The sequence below is a fragment of the Cyprinodon tularosa genome, unplaced genomic scaffold, assembly GCF_016077235.1.
Source record: "Cyprinodon tularosa strain WSP-4 unplaced genomic scaffold, ASM1607723v1 ctg270, whole genome shotgun sequence".
In the NCBI taxonomy this organism is placed as follows: domain Eukaryota; kingdom Metazoa; phylum Chordata; class Actinopteri; order Cyprinodontiformes; family Cyprinodontidae; genus Cyprinodon; species Cyprinodon tularosa.
In genome coordinates this window covers 1,977,828-1,999,125 of record NW_024038975.1, presented here as the reverse complement: position 1 = coordinate 1,999,125, position 21,298 = coordinate 1,977,828, and the positions used below count along the sequence as shown (strand labels likewise).

The window sequence follows — 21,298 nt, the reverse complement described above, 5'->3', positions numbered from 1 at the left end:
ACAATTTCCTTTGGAACCACTGTAAGTCCCTGTCCACTAGTCAGATGACTCCCTGGGGGCTATAGGCCACTTTGTGCTACTCATCTGGACCTCTCTCTTACATCTACCCCATCCTACCCCCCACCAACTCCAGATAACGCATATGCTCGCTTGTGTAAATGGATACAGAGACCCTAGCTCTTGCAGACACATGGACGCTATTCACACACAATGAGGTTCAATGGGTTCATATATTCGTATAGAAATTGCAATTTGCATGGCCTTATCAAGAATGCAGTTGATTAAGGCCTAAGGTACGGTACCTTATATCTTTCATATTTGACTCAGTCAACATAAAGCAGTAAAAGTATGAGCCAATCAGCAAACACGCTACTCTTGCAGTATAAGGGCCCAATCAAGAAAGAAAGAAATACTTTAGCATTTTTTCTATCATACATACATTTTGAAAAGAGGAAATAGTGTTTACTGAGACATGAGCAGCAAATCAAACACAGAGATCAAAATAATTTATTCACAGTGAATATTTTACAGATAATGTATATTTTCCTTTACTCTCAAGGATTTTATGCTCACATTAGCCCTCTGTGCTCTATCTGTTCTTCTGGGACATCTGCCTAATGTATGTCATCCACCCCAGGGCTATCATTCAATACCTTCTACACCTTCATTCAGCCGACACATCTCTGCAGCTCAAGCTATCTTTTTCCAGCTGTTCTAAACGACCCCTCCACAACAGATCCTATACTTCAAGGACAAATATGCAGTATTCCACCCATGTACAAAAGCTCACCTCAGAATTCATAATCCTTTTGAACTTACCGAACTTGCTGCATCTGCAAAATGTTGACATATTTTGTTGAATGTGCTAGCTCAACATAAAGGAGGAAATGTTATTGAAAAAAAATGGATGTATGACCAAAATGTCTGAAAAGATTTTTTCTTTTATGTTTTATCTTCATAAAACATAGTGTCCCTGATTCCATTTAAAAATCAACCAATAGGAGTCATCAGCTGTTATTCAATCTCTGTTTAAATGCAGCCGTTCTGTGACGTTTGTTAGAGAACAGACTAACAAGCAGAGCAGGGAATCAATTGTGGAGAATTTGTGGCAACTCACTGAGCACTGCTGTCATCTAAAACTGGGAAGGACTGTGAAGTATGGTACAGCTGTACGTCTAAACTGACAGGCACTGCATTTATCAGAGAGGCAGCCGGGATGTCCATGCTTGCCTATTAGTTAAAATTGGCAAGGTCTTGTAAAGCCCTACAGGGGTCTACAACCTTATAAATCCAAAGAGCCACTTTACCCCAAGCCCAGCTAAAATAAAAATCGTTTAGAGCCACAATTATCACATGACTTAAAAAAAACAAAAAACACAAGTTATTATTTTTGTTTAATATCTACAATAGGAAATCTGTTGCCGTGTTATTTAACACCATACAGTTTATAAGTATTTTTTGTTTTTAACCATTTAATCAAATAATGAGTGTGATATTTTTTGTCCCTGAAAAAACTGAATTATACAATCAGAAACATGGAGTAAACAGAAAATCCATCACAATGTATAAAAAATTACATAAATGACTTATCTAATTTAATATTGAAAGCTGAAAAAAATAGGATATTATGAAAAATATTTCATGTTTGGGGCTTTAAAGGGTGGAAATAGGGACAAAAATAAATGTTTCATTAAGAGGAAGCATTAATTTTGTTCTATATGATATTATTTTATGTAAAAAATAAAAATTTAGTTTCCAAGCTAATGACAAGAAACAGAGAACTAAAAACATTCCCAGTTTTTTAAGTCAATTAGTTGTGAATGGCATTTGTTAATATATTCAAAACAATTAGTTAGTTCTTTATAGTGTTTAGCAACTATTGAGAGCCATTGTAGAGGGTCCAAAAAGCAGCAGCAGCAGCATCATGCCACGGCCATGCTTTTCTCAGCAGTGATGGGATTCTGATGGTAAAGTGGGTAAATCTAAATATAGCACAGTTATGGACAGAAACCTGATTGAGATTAAAGAACTGAGACTGAAATAGAAGTTTGGTTTTCAGCAGGATATTCAACGCTAACATGCAACTAGAGCTACGATGGAATGGCTTAGATGTCCTTCGAATTGTCCTGTCAATGTCAAAGCCTTAATGAAACTAAAAACCTGTAACAAGACTTGAAAACACATTAAAAGTTGCTCTCCCCTCAATCTGATTGAGCTCAAGCATGACTGTTAAAAAAGGGCAACATGTTCTGTCCTTCTTTTAACTAAATATCTAAACCCAGCTTGAGACGATTACATATTAAACTGTAATTGCAGTAAAAGTTGGCTTAAAAAGGTTCATCACAGAGATGAATGCAAATGATCACCACAATTTGAAGATTTTAATTCATATTAAAAGGTTTAAATTAAATTTGCTTTAATGTTGTACTGTTTTTTTTTTTATCTTCTGTTTTTGTGACACTTCTACTAAGAAGTATAAGCACACAAAACATGAAACCATGATTCAGGCAAAGGATTGTGTTTTTAAGATAATTCATCTGGAGGAATGCATGATTAAAAACGGAGGGAGGAATAAGGGTGAAAATATGTTATCAATGTGGTATTTAATTATTTCCTGGTTGTTTCATCATTCTGGTTTGATTGGTGTGGTTGGGGGTGGGGACAACTAGGCACAAAAACAATAACAGCACTAATGTTGCAGCTAAAGCTACATCAGCTCTACACCCAGCTTCAAGGCTGTAATTTGACTAGAGTGATAAAACAAGATGTACTTCCTTTGATCCCTTGTGTGTTTCAATAGGTAATTGATTTGACTCCTCTAATGAGTACACAATTTCATAAAAAATGATTTCTTCTGAGCATCGAGGTGCAAAATAACACATAATAGTCTTCAATTTTCTTAAATATCATTTATTGCATGTATCTATAAAGAATCATTACAATCTAAAGCAATAAGCTAAGTTTAAATTATCATTTCTTATTAGCATCACAATGTGCATGATATGAAATATTTACAATGAAGACACAGCGAGGGATGCCATAGCCCATGTCGTAACCTTTTATGATGCTGAATAAAAACATTTTCCAAAATGCAAAACACTGCTCAAAAACACCCAAAATATTTCATTAGCAAAAAGAAAGAGGGGGAAAAAGCCAAAAAAGCCTTTCATTTCAAATTTGGAGGACAAAAAAATTGTACAAACAGCAAACATTTTTGATTTTAACCTTTAAAAACAGTAACATTGTTTCTACATTTGGTTCATCTCAGTAAACTAATTTTCAAAAAGGTGTAAATATTGCATAGATGCCAGTTGTGTTGTAGTATCAAGAAGTAATTGTGTCAAGTATTAATATTTTTTTCAATTATTTTTTCTTTTTTTTTCTGAATTACAGCATTAGAAAATGTCCTTATAGTGGCATCCATTTTGCAAGACTATCCAATGACAGTTACAAAATAAAAAAATCAAAAGCCAAACCTTGTTGGTTAGCATATAACTTAGTGCTTTTGTTGTATCAGAAGAGTTCACTCAAACACAAACTATGTACAGTACAAACATATTGTTTAACTTAACACCTCTGAAATTTTATCAGCATTTTCTCAGATGCAGTTCTCTGTAACACCCCACTATTTACAGTATATAGGCGAAGGTAAAGTACCTGTGAGTTCAGATAAATAAGAAGACGCTTCCCTTGGTTTATCTTTTTCATTCAGCGAGTGTAAGTGTGGTGGTTCCCGTTTAGTACATCTGGATGTTGCGTTGTTGGAGCCTGTGTTCCTCGGCTCAGAACACGGCACGTACTACATTCAGCATGTCTTGTGTTACAATCTGGAAAGTTTATAAATGCAGAACCGTGCAGAAGACGGCTAATCAAAGGGACAAGCCCAGCCGTCATAGGTGTATATGTGCCACATTGCTTTGGTGGCGAAGCTCTGCAATGAGGCATCAGGTGAGGGGGAAAAAATACTATCCTAGGCTGTATAAATCGCTTGCAAACATTCAATCTCCTGACACTTGTTCTGACTGGGCAAGGACCAGTTACCAGTATTAGGTTTACAAAAGTTCAGCTTTTAAAACTGCTAAAAAAAATTCCGCCATAATGTTCCCTGGCTGGAAAGCGTACCATACTTTAGCCTTGCTTACAAATAAAAACACATTCAACTGTTTGGAAATATTTCTGGTTGGCAAAAACAAGGGCAGTCATTTCTGTGGAAACCACAGGAGTGTTCATTACTCTCGTTGGAAATAAAAAATACTTTACCAGCTAAAGCAAGCGAGCTAACTAAGCAGACAGCCTACATAATTAGCCCACTTACTGATATCTACTGTATATTCTGTTCAATAAGCCCTTGATCAAATTTTCATTGTAAATTTTTGCTCAGGTCTGTTTCAAAATAATAAATAGAAATAAGGGATAAGAATAGTCATTATATACATCTGTTTTAAATAAAAGCAATAGTGTTTTAATTTTTGTTTAGGATTTCAATCCATGTATCTTAGTACCTTAAAACTGTTGCGTTTTTCTTCAAAGTTAACATTAAAACATTAGAATCTCATACCGGCCCATGCTTAGACCAGATGGGTCATAGCGTCCTGCAGGCCTTGTGCAGGAAGTCAAAGATGAACTGAGACTTGTGCTTTAACAATCACACCCATGATGCTCTGCTGCCTGCACCTTAGTAGGTGCTGCTAAGGTTTTTCTGTGTGAAAACACCATGTCATACATAATAATAAATATATTACTATGGATTTTGAATACATATTTTTTGTCATACAAGTGGCAAGATAAGGAAGTTAATCTCAGAGAGGCTGGCTCTGATAAACATTCAGTCACTTAAAATGATCGGGTAAATCTTTGATACTGTATGTAAAGGTCCAACCAAAAAGAGTCCATCAGAATGAGGCTGATGGTTAGAGTAAGGCTTTGGATTGTTGTTGTTTTTTTTTATATATATATATAATTTTTTTCTTTTTATTTTCACATTCACCTCTGAAAATAAATATTTCATATATATATATATCTACTTGTTGACTTGGTGCTGAGGTATTTCTTGTGTAAGCAAACATAACCTTTGACTTTTAAATATGCTCACAAACGCCGTCTCTTTTTGCTGAACAACCCTGTATACAGATTCTCACCCTTTTCATTTAATGCAAACATACACTATTGATAAATAAATAAATATGTGTTCATCAGTACTCATGAAAGGTTGTTTTCTTTTGTTGATTTTTTTCTTGCATGTAGTTGTTAGCTCATGCTCTCCGGGTTTGGTTCACAGGTTTTATGGTAAGAAAAATCTGACTACTACTTGGCTAAAGCCAAAACAAAACAAGTTTCTAAGTCCGGAAATGGACATAAGTTAAACAGATGATGATCTAATAATGTGCAGAACAGTTTGAAGGCCTAAACGCAGAGATAAAGTTATCCATCAAGTGTTAAGAGTTTTATATTCTGTTAGAGTTCTTTTTCTAGCACTACAGCAGCAATGGCACCTGGATGTTTGGGTGCTGAGAAAAAAAAGGAGAGGGATTTAGGTAAAGGGTCCAATGTCCATTTGTCCAAGGTTATGGCCGCAGCATAAAGTTGAAGGGACGTCAGCTGTCCAGCTGTTGCAGTGGTGACCTTGTCATCAGGATGCAGCAGAATTAACTTTCACAGCAAAGGAAGGGAAAGGATGAGGAACGCTGGGAAGACCAATGAGTCTTCACTCTGAAATAGAAAAAAGAAGAAAATAAGACTTTTTAGATTTCTTAACGCTCTGTGGTTAAGGGTATGCATTCATTACTATTTAAACAAATAATGGAAGAAAAAGCCCACAGTTGAAAAACATTAGGGTTCTGTTTCAGAAGGAGCTGTGTAGTCTCTGCAATGAAATGATAATCTAGCATCTTGAGAGGCCTGAGTGCAAAACAACTCAACACTGTAACCTTTCAGAGTGTTTTTAACAACAGAACTGGGTATTTCTTGTGTTTGAGGGGAGTGTTGCAGTATGCTTGTGCTCTGAGAAGGTTGCAAGTTTGATTCCCACACTGCTCCCCGAATGCCGCACAGTGGCAGCCCACTGTTTCCCAAGGGGATGGGTTAAATGCAGATAAATTTCTCCAGTGTGAGATCAATTAAGTTACATTATTATTATTAATCATTATTATTTTTACTTCTCAAAAAGGTCAGCATTTACTACTTGAGCTTCAATGTGAGTCAATGGTATTTAGGCTGTTTGGAGGACTTAAATATTAAATAAATAAAAGATCAAAAAAGAAATAAAATAAATAAAAAAGAGATGGTTTAGTTTAAGGTATAAAGCAGTTTCTTCAATCCTGGTCTTCAGGATCCACTGGCTTACATAGATGTTTCCCTGCCTCCAAACACCTGACTTAAATAAATTGAAGATTAATGGGGCCTCTACAGCCCTTGGTAGCAGCTGAGGAGGGAATTCAATCATTAGATTCAGGTGTGCTGGAGCAGAAGCTTTTCTAAAAGATGCAGAACCCTATTAGAGGCCCCTGAGATAAACATTTGTGTGGCATACCTGCTGGTTGGAAAGGTTATATTGTAATCTTTAAAAGAAAAGGATCTTAAATGGAGGTAGGTGGAAATTTCTCACACCTTTAATCATAATGCTGGATCCCCACGAAACATAAGATGTTACTGTTTAACTTGTTCTATGATTTTATTTTGTCAAACAACCCAGATATCCCATTGACTACCAAAATGGAGACCAGGAGAAAGCACTTCGGTTTTGGAATCCTATAGAAAACTAAAAACCACCCAGTGTACCTGTGTGATCAGCAGCTAACAGTTAGCCGGTCATATATTGTGTCTCTTTCTCCAATATTCTGCCAGATAAATAATTTTAATGTGTTTAATGTTTACTAGGGAATTTCTAACACAATTTAAGGTTTATAAAATTTCTATCCTATCTGAGGAAACATATCAAGATGATGTTAATGAGTCAAAACTAGGCTAAATAATCATTATTGGATCAAAGATAGTTTACAATAGCTGTTTATTTTGAGGTTGCTTTCATAAAAATAAAAATAAATTATTCATTCTCTCCACCTCTATATGTTTAAAAGTTATTTATACAACATTATGGATTTGATTTTTCAGCAAAATCCACTATGAGTAGTTTGCAATTGTGCTGTATTATCCCTCAGATGGCACACACTTGACCAGCATGTGCTGTTATGGAAATGGAAAAAAAACAGCATGGCATTTAAAATCTCCTGATTTGAAGAAAAAAAAAAGAAAACACTAATACTTTACCCATACAAAGCACTTCATCTGTCCCTCGCACTCAAACTTAAGTGTTTTCTGATACTCTGAGAGCAGAGTGGTTGACGTCTAGCTTTTCTCTCAGTGGAAAGCTGTGCTGACCTTATGCCCCTCTGTACATGTTTGTGGGGTTTCATTTGCATGCAGGGCTATCAGATAAAAGCGGAAGTCTTGGCTGGCTGACATAAACACACACACGCACACACACAGATAGCGGGTGCATTTCTTCTCTCATTCGCTGCCCCCTCTGCTTCTTCCTGGCCATGTAGAACAAGAGCTGTTTTCACAAAGCTGAATGTGATCATCATTCTCTGAAACAAGCCTTTCATTCAGAATCTGCTGTATAGCCCCCTCCCACCCTCTCTCCATCCATTCAAATCATAAACATACAAACATACACACTTCTGCTCTCTATCTCTGCTCTATACAATCTGCCCTGAAGGTAAATGTCGATTGCAATGTTAGTTCTACAGAGAAGAAAGCACAGGGAAGCTGCTTTGGGGGGGTGTCCGGGATGCAAATAACTGGATAATTGATTTTACTCCTGAGGCCACCTGTGCTGGCGGAGACTGAGGAAAACAGACGCAGTGGGGAGGGAAGCGGTGGAAAAACCACAGTAACAGAGTGAACCTGACAGAGAGGAACGGGAATGCAGTGAGGTCATGGGACTCAGAGACCATGCCGATCCAAATGTGTGTGTGAGGGGATGGGCTAGTCAGCAGCCTGTAGAGGCAAGCACTTGGGTGAGAATGACTGTGATCTGCCGGGAAGGCAGTCTGAATCACCTTAACAGCTCAGACCAGCAACCAGGTGTGGTTGTGAAAACAAATGGATGCATCACTTTTTTCTACATCCTTTCTCCGATTCCTTCTAAGAACAATAACTGCAAAGACCAGGATCAGCCACACACAGCACTTTTCAAACCAAAGAAGATTGTGGCAAAGAAAGGGGTGGGAGGGAAGATTTGGTGAAGGGGGGCAGTTACAAGGAGGAGGGGAATGGAGATCCAACAGGGGAATGAACCCAGTAGCCTCTACCCCTCCTCCTTTTTACAAGCACATGCATACACACCCCCACCTCTCCCTGCTACTAAAAGCCCACTCCCCCCCTCGCATACCTGCCCACCCACACCAACTCAGACACACAAAAGCCCTGTTCATTATTTATTTAGTTCACTCAAGCTAAAATTAGCCCCCTGTCCCTTTCAGGGATACAGCTATGTATTAGTAATCTCTTTTCTGGCTCCTTACTCTCTGTTTGTTGATTATCCACCAGTTTATTTGACTATTTGTCTTCAAAACCTGAGCAGTAAAAGATGGAACAGACAGGTCTGCCTTCTTTGTTTACATTCCTGAACCCGGTCAGCTCCTCCCTGATCTACAGCAGCGCTGAGGTCAAACAAACAGCGGCTGACAATGCTGACCTACCACACTTCTGCCGGAGCAACAAAACAAAAACACCAAGAGAGCTTGCGGTCTCTCTCCAATTCATATGAAAGTAGAGATGCACTAATCAATATGCAAAAGCCTGGTTGTTCGTTTCCTTCCAGCTCATACATGCAAAATTTGTGTTGGCATCATTATAGATCAGTTAATGAACAGCCTTTTTTTCTAAATCCAATAAAGGTTCATTTTTGAGTAAGTTTAAGACTAAAAGGCATGTTTTTATTTCCTGTCATCTGTAATAGGAAATATATCTAAAGGCAGAATCAAAGAGTCAGACTTAAGGGAAAACTGGAAGTCGGTATTGGCAAGGCGTGTTGTCTTATTATTCTAGATGAACATACCGCTCATCCTATTTAAAGCCCTTTTATTGAAATGATTAAAAAAGGTGTCATGAGTGACTAAAGTTGTCTCCAACACGGTCCATTACCTTACCTAACCTTCGTTGCACATGGTCGGTAAAATTTTATAAAACCTCTGTTTTTGCTTAATTTGTGAAAATGTTCAAACTAATACATTTAATGATATTTCTGGTCACCAAAAGCACAGGCACCCATGTCATGTCTACTAAGTAACACCAATTTTAGTTGCCTTTGGCATGTCTAAGCAGCTGCCTGCAGGTGCTACATAAGCTGATAGCCTGGTTGATAATCCAGTTAGTATCGTTTGTAATATTCTGCACGATAAAGACCAAAGGACCAAATTAGTATAATATTCTTCATAATAAGCATCAGAAAATGTGCACTACATCTGCTCCATATTTACCTTCTAATCACTATATGATACTCCAAATGGCTATTATGTTACAGATAACAAAGCCCTCACTGTCATGATCAACATCTCATATATTTTGAAAATAGTATTTCGATTTTTTTCTTATTTAAAATGAAAGCAGTAGTTTTTTTATGTGTTAAGTATGCAAAATTTGATATTGAATTTATGAACGCAGCATCAAATTCTCATCCAGAACGATGTCCAGTTTGTAGCTGGCAGAAACAGGGAGGAAGTAACCCATGTAGATAAAATTAGACAACAGTTATTTGACTTAAAGTAATTACTTAATCCATCAATCAATTATCAGCACAACAGCTGCTCTATTTTTAATTCAGGTGTCTGAAATAATGGATGTGACAGCTCCATTCTCCCACAAGAGCATCTTACTGGCGTAAGGCCTATCTAGAGACAGAAAGTTGGAAGCATGCTTAGGAGAACACATGTTTCACAACCTCCCAAACCAAGCACCATGCAGCGGTCCCCTCTCACCTGGCTTGTGTTTGTGAACAGGACAAATATGAATATATAAGGATCGCGTACTTGCATCAAACACGCAGAGCCACTCTATTTGCATCACCTTTCGAAAAACAAGCCACCGAACAATGTCTAATCCTGAAGTGAATGTAATCCGTCTTACCTCCAAGCTAAATTGAGGATACGTGAGGTTAACTTTGTTTTGATCTCGCGCTGGAACATCCCGCCCTACTTTGCTCAAAGAGTTATGTATCAGAGTCGCTGCTTAGGTGTGTCTGCAGGGCAGGGGATGTTCAGGACAGGTGAAGATGCATACTCCACCATTTGAATATTCAAAATGAGCATTAAAAATATGAGGGAAATGAGACGGGGGGAAAAAAAAGAGGCAGGATCCTTTGGCTGATTTTCTTAAACAACTGTCAGTTGTCTGTAAAACCCATAGAACGCATTTGGTAAAGAAAAAAAAACAGAAACCTAAGAGTGCTGCATGTGGAGAAGGTGTATTTTTGTGCGAGTGAAAGAAAAGAAAAGGAGGGCGAGGGGAGAATGAAATCACATGGCCTCTGAAAAACAGAAACCAGGGTCTTCGGAGAGCGACGATAAGGAGAAATGGGGGGAGGAGAAGGACGCACATGAGGAGTGAAAGGGGGGGAGGGTTTGTGGTTGGCTTCTTGAAACTGCTTGGCCACGCCCCCAGCTCCCCTCTGTCTCGCACACATAGACAGGCACAGACACACACACCCTCTCCCTCTGTTGTTGTGGTGGCAGATGGCGGCCAGTCACTGCCGTATTGTCACTCTCCTCGGAGGGGCCAGATAACCAGTGAGTACTGCTTGGAGGGGCAGGTGCAGAAACCCCTGACCCCACTGCACCCCCCCCACTACCCGCCATCTGCTGATAGCTGTATATGTACGCACATGGTAGTGGCACTAAAAGTCAGAATGTGTGACTGGTGGGTGTATTTTTGGGGAGAGGGGGGTGGGCAAGAGGTATGATCCCACAAATGGAGAGCATGAGTCAGTTTTGCCCCTCTGTCCGTACCCGTGCATGACTACTTTTAGTCAGAAAGCCAAATGTTTTTTTAAAAAAAAGAGAGGGAAATTTGGAACAGAAATGAGAAAAGGATGAAAAAGAAATTAATTAAACAAAAGGCTTGAAGAAAAGATGTTAGGACGCCAGACACGCCTCCCGTTTACCTTTGCAGACTGAAACATAGAAATTTAAGTGAGTGGATTTATCGTAATCCTTCTAACACAACACCATCTGACACTCAGACGAAATAATGACAAAGGCTGTGTTTCAATCAAAGTTTACTTCAGGGCAATAGGAAAAATTGACAAAGCAGTCTAAATTTGGCTGAAAACCTTCTCTGGGTTTTCAAAACATGTTTTTACGTGTCCTTCAAAAAGATTTAGCCTCTTTTAACAAAGTGCTGTGGTGCATAAACAAAGATGGACACACCTAGAAGTTTTCACATCTAACAAGTCATCACATTTCATCTGGTAAAAAAGTGTGAAGGCAAAGCTGCACCTACTAGATCTTTTCTTGACTTTTTATTTTTGTTTGTTTTGGCATTATGATCTTTTGACATTTTGTTTTTCTGAAACTATCCCACATAATAGAGGAACAATCTTCTGCAGGTTCTTTAATAGAGGTTGTCGTTTTAAATCCAAAACAATGAAAAGCAATTTCATGCCTGTTCGTATCTATCTTTGTTTGATACTAGTATCAAACCCAAACAAAGAGTATTGAAGTACCTGCTTTTGGTTGATATGTTTATACTGTAAAATCATAGGAGTACTTTACTTAGTTTTAAATGAGTAAAGCTATTAGAAAAAAGGAATTTGGCTCACCAATTGGAGTGGATAAAGGGAATAACTGTCTATTCCTATAATGTATAATTGCCTCTCTAATGTAATGGGTTTTTTTTTTTTTTTTTTTATACAAACATATCTCGATTCTTAAGTCCAATGCAAAAATTTTGACTGCAAAACTCCAGCCAATCTGGACCGTAGCAATTTGACTAACTGGCTTATTATTTCTGCCATTTTTAAAAGAGTTAGTTTGAAATTCAGAACACAAACATAGAGAAATATGGCAACCGTTGGCAGACCAATAACGTTTTCAACTGAAACTTGCAGAACTTCCTTTGTAGACTGGCAAATAGGAAGTGTTTACAAATGTACAGCTTCTTCTTCCCTTATGCAAAACTGTGATCAAGGATGCGAGATAACAACAGGTGATGGCCGAATGTACCTTAAGTATTGCTGGAATGCAAACAATGGCATACCCAACTATCACAGGGGAATGTGGCAAAGCCTGTCGTCTTGTAGTAAAGAGGTGTGGCCAATGTTTAGGATTTTGATGCCAGAGGTTTTTCACCTCCAAATGGAGGGATACTGATTCTTGCTTTCTGCTGTCCAACTAGCCTTTTGCAACTAGGCATGTGCAAACATCAGACTTTGTCATCCTTTTCAGAGAGGTAAAACTGTAGACAGTATAGATAGACTAATACATCAGCCGGCCGATATCTTGTGCTGATATTTGCTTTTTTTTTCTTCATCAGCATTTGCCGACTCATGGTTGTGCAATCAGCTGCCATGCATTGCATTCACAAGCGCATTCATTGTCCTCCATTTGCTCTTTGTTAATGTTTATTTTTTAGTTTTTGTTAACAACTTTCATTTTTTTCTTTTTCTTTTGTTATTGTTATCATTCAGATGAAAGAAAAAAGTAACATCACCTTCTAAAATCAAAGGCACATATCGGGGATTGGTTAGACTGATGTCAAAAATAATCGGTGTTGGTCTTAAGAAAATCTGTGATCTCAATCACTAGTAATTAGCCTTATTTCAACCAGCAGCAAAAGGAAGGGGTGGGAGAGAGCTGCTTTATACAGCCAAGAAGAACTCCACCTCTTTCTCATGAAATGGACGTTTAGATCAAAGAAACAATACAATGAAAAATCTCAGCTGTCTTAAAATTTAACTTTTAAAAACCCCTGTAGTGCTTTGCAGTGTAGTTTACTGCATATGAAAAACAAATTATCATTCTGTTCACATAATATTCTCAAACAAGCCTTCTCATACAGCCTTGTCGTTCTAACCTTTTGGAGGTTTTAATTTGTTATACTTCGAAGTGACTGCAACAAGACAAGATTTATATAACTATTAAAGTGGTTTTTACCAGCATTTGGTCAATAAAGAGTTACGTTTGTTTCATCAAGGCTTTAGTCGGAAATGTTTTATGTGAAGAAACAGACCTAAACAGAGTAAAATAAAAAGTTTTCAGCCAATAATATTAAGAGAACTGATTTATACATAATAAATAATTAATTTCCATTATCACTGTAAAGTTGAGGATATGAAATGTAGAGAGGGATGAAATGGAAGTACAACGTGGGAAAGGGGTGAATTTACTCAGAGGGATCTCCACTCAAAAGCAAACCTCAGTATTTTTCAACCAATCCGGGAAGATTTTCCACAGACCAGGAAGGGCACAAGCTTACAAGTTCACGTGTGTCCTCACACAAAACATGTTTATCAAACCTTGTTCTTCTAAAAGAACATTTCATTGGCATGTTTGTGAAGTTGCTCACAGTGGGGGAAAAGAAAAGAATCCTCCCATTACAGCCCCCCTTTCTAAGTCCATCCCACCAGGTTAGAAAAACAAGTGAGCATTCACCTCTCCCAGCAACCTTTGCACACTGCCCGCATTCCAGCCCTGAAACCCAGTACCTGACAATTGATAAACAACTGACTCACTTGTTTTTCTGGGGAACCCGATGACTTGCACTGAGCTTCACGCTGACTGCAGCTCACAGAACGAGAGCCTGGCTGAGACCAGAGATGGGGAGACGGTTGTGAAAGCACAAACACTAATTAAACTCTACTATTTCACCACTGGGAACACAGACTTCTGTGACTCACAAAGATCCCGACTCTCCCTATTTTCTTTTCAAGCAAACAACAACTTCTGACATGCCCCTGACGGGATCATCCATCTCTGTAAATAATCCCTTCCGTTTACACATGTATGAAAGGCCACTGATGCAACACTGAATGAAATGAGGTGAAAGGTAATATTATGATGGGGGATATGTCCCCTCCCCCTCCGTTCCACGCACACAGAGACATAGCCTTTCCATGGTTACAAAACACTGTCTAACATATGCAGAATGAAATATATATATATATATATATATATATATATATATATATATATATATATATATATATATATATATATAAAATGTGTGTGTACAATATTAGCCAGTGTAGTTCCTTTAAGACCAGCATCATAATGTGGTGCGTCACTGACTATGGTTTTATTTATATATATATATATATATATATATATATATATATATATATATATATATATGTATATATATATATATATATAAATATGTATATTTTTTTTTACATACTGACGTGTTAGAGATCTGCGTCACTGTAAGAGAGCAGAGCAAACCATTCACACAAAACATACAAAGGCAGAGTCAAGCCAGAGTAAATACAACCGTTGGAAGTCGTTTCAAAATAAGACTCTGCAGATAATTATTAAAGAAAATGTAAACTCCTATCAGCTAATTAAGTTAAAATAATTGGCTACTAAAAAAAAGCAGAACGCTGCACACATAATAGACAAGTGTTTTGTAAATGTGCCTCCTTTCTTTACCTAACCAAAATACCTCAAATCTTATTTAGAAAGAAAAGAAAATCTGTTTCCAGGCTTTCAGCTCTGCACTTTAAAACAAGATAAAAGACCTCCTCATCATCTCGCAGCCTTGGGATTTTAAATGATGGGTGGAACTAGTAGGTGACTAATCCTATCTAAACATCACAGCCCACACCCAGTAGCCATGTTAATAACTAGTTTACTTCTCTGAAGCTCGTGTAGCCTGTGTTTACATATATCAGCAGTGGAAGAGTTAAAAATAATAATAAAAAAGAGACAGAGCTGATGACTGGGTGCTGGTTATTTTTAACATTATTCAAAGTCACAATTATGAGATTCTAAAAGAACTTAAAGTTTAAAAATAATACAGAGCATGCTTGCATCTATGATGTTCTTATGCAGATGATAACTTTTATAACAGAAAGAATCTCATGACATGCACAGCCAAACTCTTCAGACTGTAAAGTCCGATAAAGGCGGATCTTTATCCTACTCTGCCCTTACACCACTCCCTTTATGAATGAAAAACCTACTGAATGAATGGGCGTGTGCAATGACGATAAACACTCACCTTTCACAGCAGCAGTAGTAGTCTCCTTGAATCCCAGGCTGGCATAAGGGCTGGCGCTGAAACCATTTAGGCCCCCTTTGCAGCCGCAAGCCGTCTTGAACCTCAGGATTTCGTCGCACCCCCCTAATCTGCCCCCTCCAAGGTTTCCCTCCATCAGGTTTAAGGCAATGTAGTTCAGTCCATTCTGATACCCCGCTGACGTTTCCCTGCACATGGGACTGTTGTGGTCTTCGCCAGGCCCCTCGGAGCTTTGCACAGAGCGGGACACGTTTTCCACAGAGGCGGAGCTGTGCCGCTTGGCGTCGTGGGCAAAAGATGGGCACACTGGCGTCACAGTAGTAGTGGAGGAGAAGGTCTCGGAGCTATGTCGGCGACGCCCCTGAGGGTCTGCCCGGATAACTTTGGCCCCCCGGTTTGGATCTACAACTGTGTGAGATAACGAAGGACCCCCAAGCAGGAAAGAATCTACTGGCACTGGGGGCACGACATCCTCTAAGCTACTTTCAAGGCTGAGTCTCTTCATACATGCAGTGGGGCTGGTGGGAAGGGGGGTGGCATCGGTCATACGGGGAACAGATAAAGGAGGAGGGGGAGCAAAGGTCATCTCTGTGTAGTCACCTTTGGTAAGAGCAGGCGGCTCTAACACAGGACTTCCTTTCTGTCCCATCTCCTTTGTCTCCGCCTCTGTTCTCCTCTCATCCTCTTTGCTCTGATCTCCCTGTGTGCCCTGCCGGCTGCTTCCCACACTGGGACAAATCAAAACTTCAGGTGTGTGGTTCAGACACCCTGCTGAGTGGGAATCCTCTCCTTGGTGTGATTCAAGGTGAACCGGTGAACTCATATCAATGTTAGCATAGTCTGACAATGACAGGGCTCCACCATCTATGCACATTACACTTCCAGGCTCTGAGTTCTCCATCAGCGGGACATGGGCAGCTCCACCAAATTCTATGTTGATGTATTCTCCAGGGCTGCGAGGTTCTGAGGGAAGAGGATGCTCGCTCATACATGGTAGTGTTTTAAGGGATTCCAGAGCCAGGCGGGTGGGGCGACACACCTTACTGCGATGCAACACTCCTCCTTCTAGCCGAGTCAGTCTGAGAGGAGAGGGGAGAGAGGACGGAGTGCCTGGCGATTCTCCAGGGGAGACGGGACCACTGGTGGACTCTTCTTCTATCCGCTGTCTCTGTAAACTCATCACAACATACTGATCAGTGTCAGATGACCCATTTCGCTGTAACTGTCCTTTAACTAATCTTTGTAGAGAGTTGTAACAAAAAGGTGGTCTGTGGTGGAGCTGTGGGTCCCCTGAGGGACTGAGATGGTAGTCAGGAGGTGTGAGAGAAACCGGAGCATCAACAGGAGACATGTACAGGTACTCTCCAGTGTTTGGCTTTCCATCACTGCTTTCCACTGACATCTTCTGCCCACACCACATTGGCATGTAACCACTGTCCTCCAGAGAAACACTGACAGGGGAGTCCTTGCGTGGGGCCAGCCCTGCGGTGCAGGAGTGTGAACGGGGGTTTATGATCTGTTTGGGAGCAGAAACACACATGGGGCTCATGGGCATGTAGGGGCTGTCCTTGGACCCTGGAGTCTGGGGTCCAGCTCCAGGCATCATGGGCATGTAGCCACTGTCACCATGGAGACTGTTAGAGCTGCTGTGAACGTCCCTGTTGTCTTCTAACCCGCTTCCTTTAGGTGAGGCTGTGTGGCACCTCAGAGAAGACTGGCTTCCACTGGTGTACGTGGCTCTCATCAGAGTGTACTCATCCAGAGAAGCTGAAGACACCTGAGGGGGCCGCCTCTGCTGGCGGGGGGTAGTAAGGGAGTATGTCCGCTTTCGATAGACTTTATCCAGCTCTGACATTCGCCGGTAACCATTCTGATTTTGCCTCTCCATCACCATGTAACCATCAAGTTCACTGCCGTCCCTAGAGGGTGGGGTATCGGCTTTGAGAGACTCAGGAGTGTTGCTACGTAGGGTTAGTGGTAACCTGAGGTCCCGTGCATCGGCAGGGCTGGAGCCATATTCCTCACACGAAATAAAGCCTGCATCACTGGGGGAGCCTGAGAAAGATGCACTGCAGCTGGAAGGGCGGGGGACACTGCTGTCCACACATGAGGACACATTTCCAGCACATGGGGTCGCCGCAGGTGGAGAATGGGACAGAGGCATTGACATAGACTTACTGTGCTGGAGGGTAGATGATTCAAAGGTTAAAGACGGCCGTGCTGTTATGGTGTGAGACCGGCTTAGAAGGGTCCTGTGGACCCCTGGGCTGAGGGGGCTCTCAGTGACAGACATTGGGCGTGTCATGGTGCCATCGCCCTCACTGGCGGTGCGTATCCGGCAAGATAAGCATTTACTACTCACTGGAGAGGTGGTAGATGTGCTGTCAGTGCGGGACCTGCGGGAGAGCCCGGTCTGACTCGGGGGGAGATTATTCAGGTGTCTCCTTGTTGGTACAGATATGGGGTTGGTGCTGGATGACTGGCTTTTACTGCGCGGGCGGAACTCCGACAGCTCCTTCATCGCTTTCATGGCCTCCAGGATAGTTTCGTGAATATTTTGAGCCACCACCGAATCGTCAGCTTGCATCCACAGCTCACCGGGACCGATGACTGCAGACCGACCCACCTCGATGAAGAAAAAGCTGTCGGAATGGCCGCACCTTCGGATGTTCATCAGCTGTAGTACGACGGAGGCGACCTCCGAGTTGAGTTTAACGAAGCTGATCATCCGGCTGGAGAGGCAGAGCCTGTAGACGCCGGTTAGATTCCTGCTCTGACCCAGTCCTCTGGATTTTACGTTGACTTGCCATACCTCCTTGTAGGCGGCGGCAACCGGCGTTATTACACCGTAACTCGCCTCGTCGAAGCCAACCAGCGAGGACGCAGAGTTGGACGCCGAGCCGTCACATACTTTGGCCTCAGCCGTCAGGTCCGTCAGTGCGCGGTACCAGCTCTCCTGTTCCTGCTCGCTTTCAGCCGCCACGGCAAAATACTCATCCTTGGTGTAAAGAGCAATGAGATACCTGTGTTTGGCGTCCGCTCTCTTGCTGACGTTGAGGCAGCAGTCCAAAGGAACAACTCTCTTGGCGGCGGACTTGTTTCTCCATTTCTTTTCGCTCTCGTAGTACTCCAAGCGCGCAGAAAACCCATCGCACGGCTCCTTTAAAACGAAAAAGCGCTTGTGCCCGTGTTTCTGTTTCTTCAGATATCCACATTTCTTCGCGCTGTTATTATTGCTGTTTATATTACAAGCGTTGGTCATAAGCGACTGACCGCCCGCGGCCGGCGGACTCGCCATTCTTGCGTCCCTTTTTAGACCAAACCAGAGTGCAGCGCTTTAATTTCCAGGAGCAGCTTGGGGAGAAAAAGGAAAAATAAAGAGGAAAAAACAAACTCCGCGCTTTATTCTTTATCCTCTATTTCCAGAACTATACTTGCGCTTTTCTTCTCCTGCAGCCAAGCAATAAATAACACATGTCGACTGATGTTGAGACTGAAGAGAGGAAACAACATGTGACGGTCTACACATTCAGCTTTGGCTTAAAAAAAAGGAAGGGAAAGGAGAAGGAAAAAAAAAAGCTCACTCACACATACACACCGGCTGTGGGCGGTGCGCCCTGAGCTCATTGGGCTTATTGGTGGAAACGGATGAATGCTGTAGAGAGAGGAGGCGCAGGCCCTCCTACTATTACTCTGCCCTCTTCCGACTCATTTACGCGCAGTCACACAGCAGCGTAGCTTTATTTATAGCCTCTCTACTCCCATGATCTATCCAGATTTTTTTTTTAGCAGGATACAGATCCAAAAAGACAACCAATAAGGTCTTGTTGTGTAAATCTACAGGCGGATTATAAAACACTGTCATCTACGCAGTTAAAAATATAATATTTTTAATTCATATTAATAAAAAATAGCTAAATTATATTGTTGTTTTGTGAAAAACCCATTAGAATAAAGCTTTTTTTCGATATTTAAAAATCATTTCTATAAAATAAAGTATAGGCATATTCAGAATAACTTATAATAGTAATATATGGATATTTATTGTAGTTAATGTAAAACTATCTTTAAGAATCTATAGCCATTGCATTTTATTTAGTAATAATAATGATATAACGTATTCAATATATTTTTGCAGACATTATTTTAGATTTGAATATATTTTTCTATATTATTTTTATACAGTAAATACTATTTCACAATATATATAGTTGAATTATTCTAGATCGAATTTTATTTGTATTTCCTTTTTAGTTATTGTGTTTTATATGCTATTTAGAGGGATGATATATTTTAATATATTAAAATATTGATAAAATGTTTTGTCAAATAAGTTAATAGGTGTAATAATTACAACAGAAATGCTACTACAATATTGCCAAAATTGATTCCAGGTAGTATTTCATATAATGATATAAGGTAGTATAAAGTTCTTATTTACTTTGAAACTTATGTAAATTCTATCTATCTATCTATCTATCTATCTATCTATCTATCTATCTATCATCTATCTAGCATTATAGATACACAGATTTTTATACATAATTTATAGATAGATTTTGCTGTATTGTAATCTTTTTTTATTATAACTTATGTTAAATAATATAACATATTTTCAAAAATGTGGTTCATAAAGGTATTATTTTTGCAGCATTTACATAATATATTAATTTAAAACTGGACCATAACATTAGATTATAGTGTATTTATTAGAAGTAGCACAATAATATGGATTAAATAAAAATACATATTTTTGTTTGGTAAAACAATAATACATGTCTAGGTTATTTTTTTCTTTTCACCCAAACTACTACAGAGATATGTTAAATGTGTCTTGTTGCATAACATATGCTCCTGCTTCACAGTAGTGTTTGCCTAGAGCTGCTCAAAGCAAGGCCATTTTTATCTGCGCAAGAGAAAGACGTTGGAAGGTTCAGGCTTTAATCTTATATTCATGAATAAAACATCTTTACTATGTATGCACCCATATATGGTCAATCCAAAAGTGACGCAAAAAATAACTCTCCTTTTTCACCACGTCACCAGCTTGCAATGTGCGTAATGATGAAATGCTGGACCCAGATTGGTGTGCTGAACAAGTCATGAAGCCTGAGAGAGGCAGAAATCTGTCAGCTTGCCTGACTTCCTGTGGGGAGGGAGAGGGAAAGAGCAATGCAGCTCATCCTGCTCAGCAGAAGGATGGTGCTGTTTCACTGACAAGGCAACCAGTACACCGTGTCCTTATCGTTCTGAATGCAGGTCAAACACAGGAAACAGGAGGCTGTCTCATAGTGGAATTTGTATATATTGTGTAAATTTTCACATAAAGTTTAAACAATAATCCACATTGTGATCATTTTGAACCACACTGTATCCTGAGAAGTGTGGAAAGACGACACCCCTGTCAATTTAAGAGTTATTACAGTCATGTTGTCTTAAATATTTAAATCACAGTGTTCATAATTTCTTGCAAAAACCCTGTGACAATCAAAATCTTAGTGTATATTGGAATTTTACTTAAAAGATTAAAAGACAAATATGAATTGATGTTAAATTAAGCAAGAGAAATAATAAATGCTTTTAGAGAACCAAAGCTCGGCTTAGTCTTGTATGTATTTTCTTTACTTATCTTGAGTCATTACTTGAGAACAACTATTTCAAAGAACTCATATTGATTACTAATAGATTACGTTGGCTTTCAGTAGCCCTTTCTTAAATTTATACAATATTAATAGACTGAACCTAAATAAATGTCACATAAATATACAAAAAGTTTTTAAATACACACAAAGTAATGACAATTTACATCTGTTGATTCAAGCTGCAGACATCTTGAATGCTGAAGTCCATTATGGTTGTTCTGCTCCAACTTAGAACTCATAATTACTGTATGTCTTTCAGTTACGTTCCAGTTGAAATTTCCTACTCTGAAGTTACATAATCTGATTTCTGAGAACCGATAGAATGCATCATTTGTTAACTAATCAAAAGCAACTAGTTACAGAGATTTTTATAAGGGGTTAAGGAGTAAAATGGCCTGAATACCACTTCTCTGTCAAGGTCA

General features: G+C 39.6%; 1 protein-coding gene across 1 annotated transcript; it reads right to left on the bottom strand.

The window, feature by feature from the left end:
- Nucleotides 1-2,894: 2,894 nt before the first annotated feature.
- irs2b (insulin receptor substrate 2b) lies at nucleotides 2,895-18,785 on the bottom strand. The gene is made up of 2 exons (XM_038289704.1): nucleotides 15,217-18,785; nucleotides 2,895-5,709 (listed from the first exon to the last, which is right to left on the bottom strand). The coding sequence occupies exons 1-2, from the start codon at nucleotides 18,530-18,532 to the stop codon at nucleotides 5,705-5,707; spliced, it is 3,321 nt and encodes a 1,106-aa protein (XP_038145632.1). The 5' UTR covers nucleotides 18,533-18,785; the 3' UTR covers nucleotides 2,895-5,704.
- Nucleotides 18,786-21,298: the final 2,513 nt, after the last annotated feature.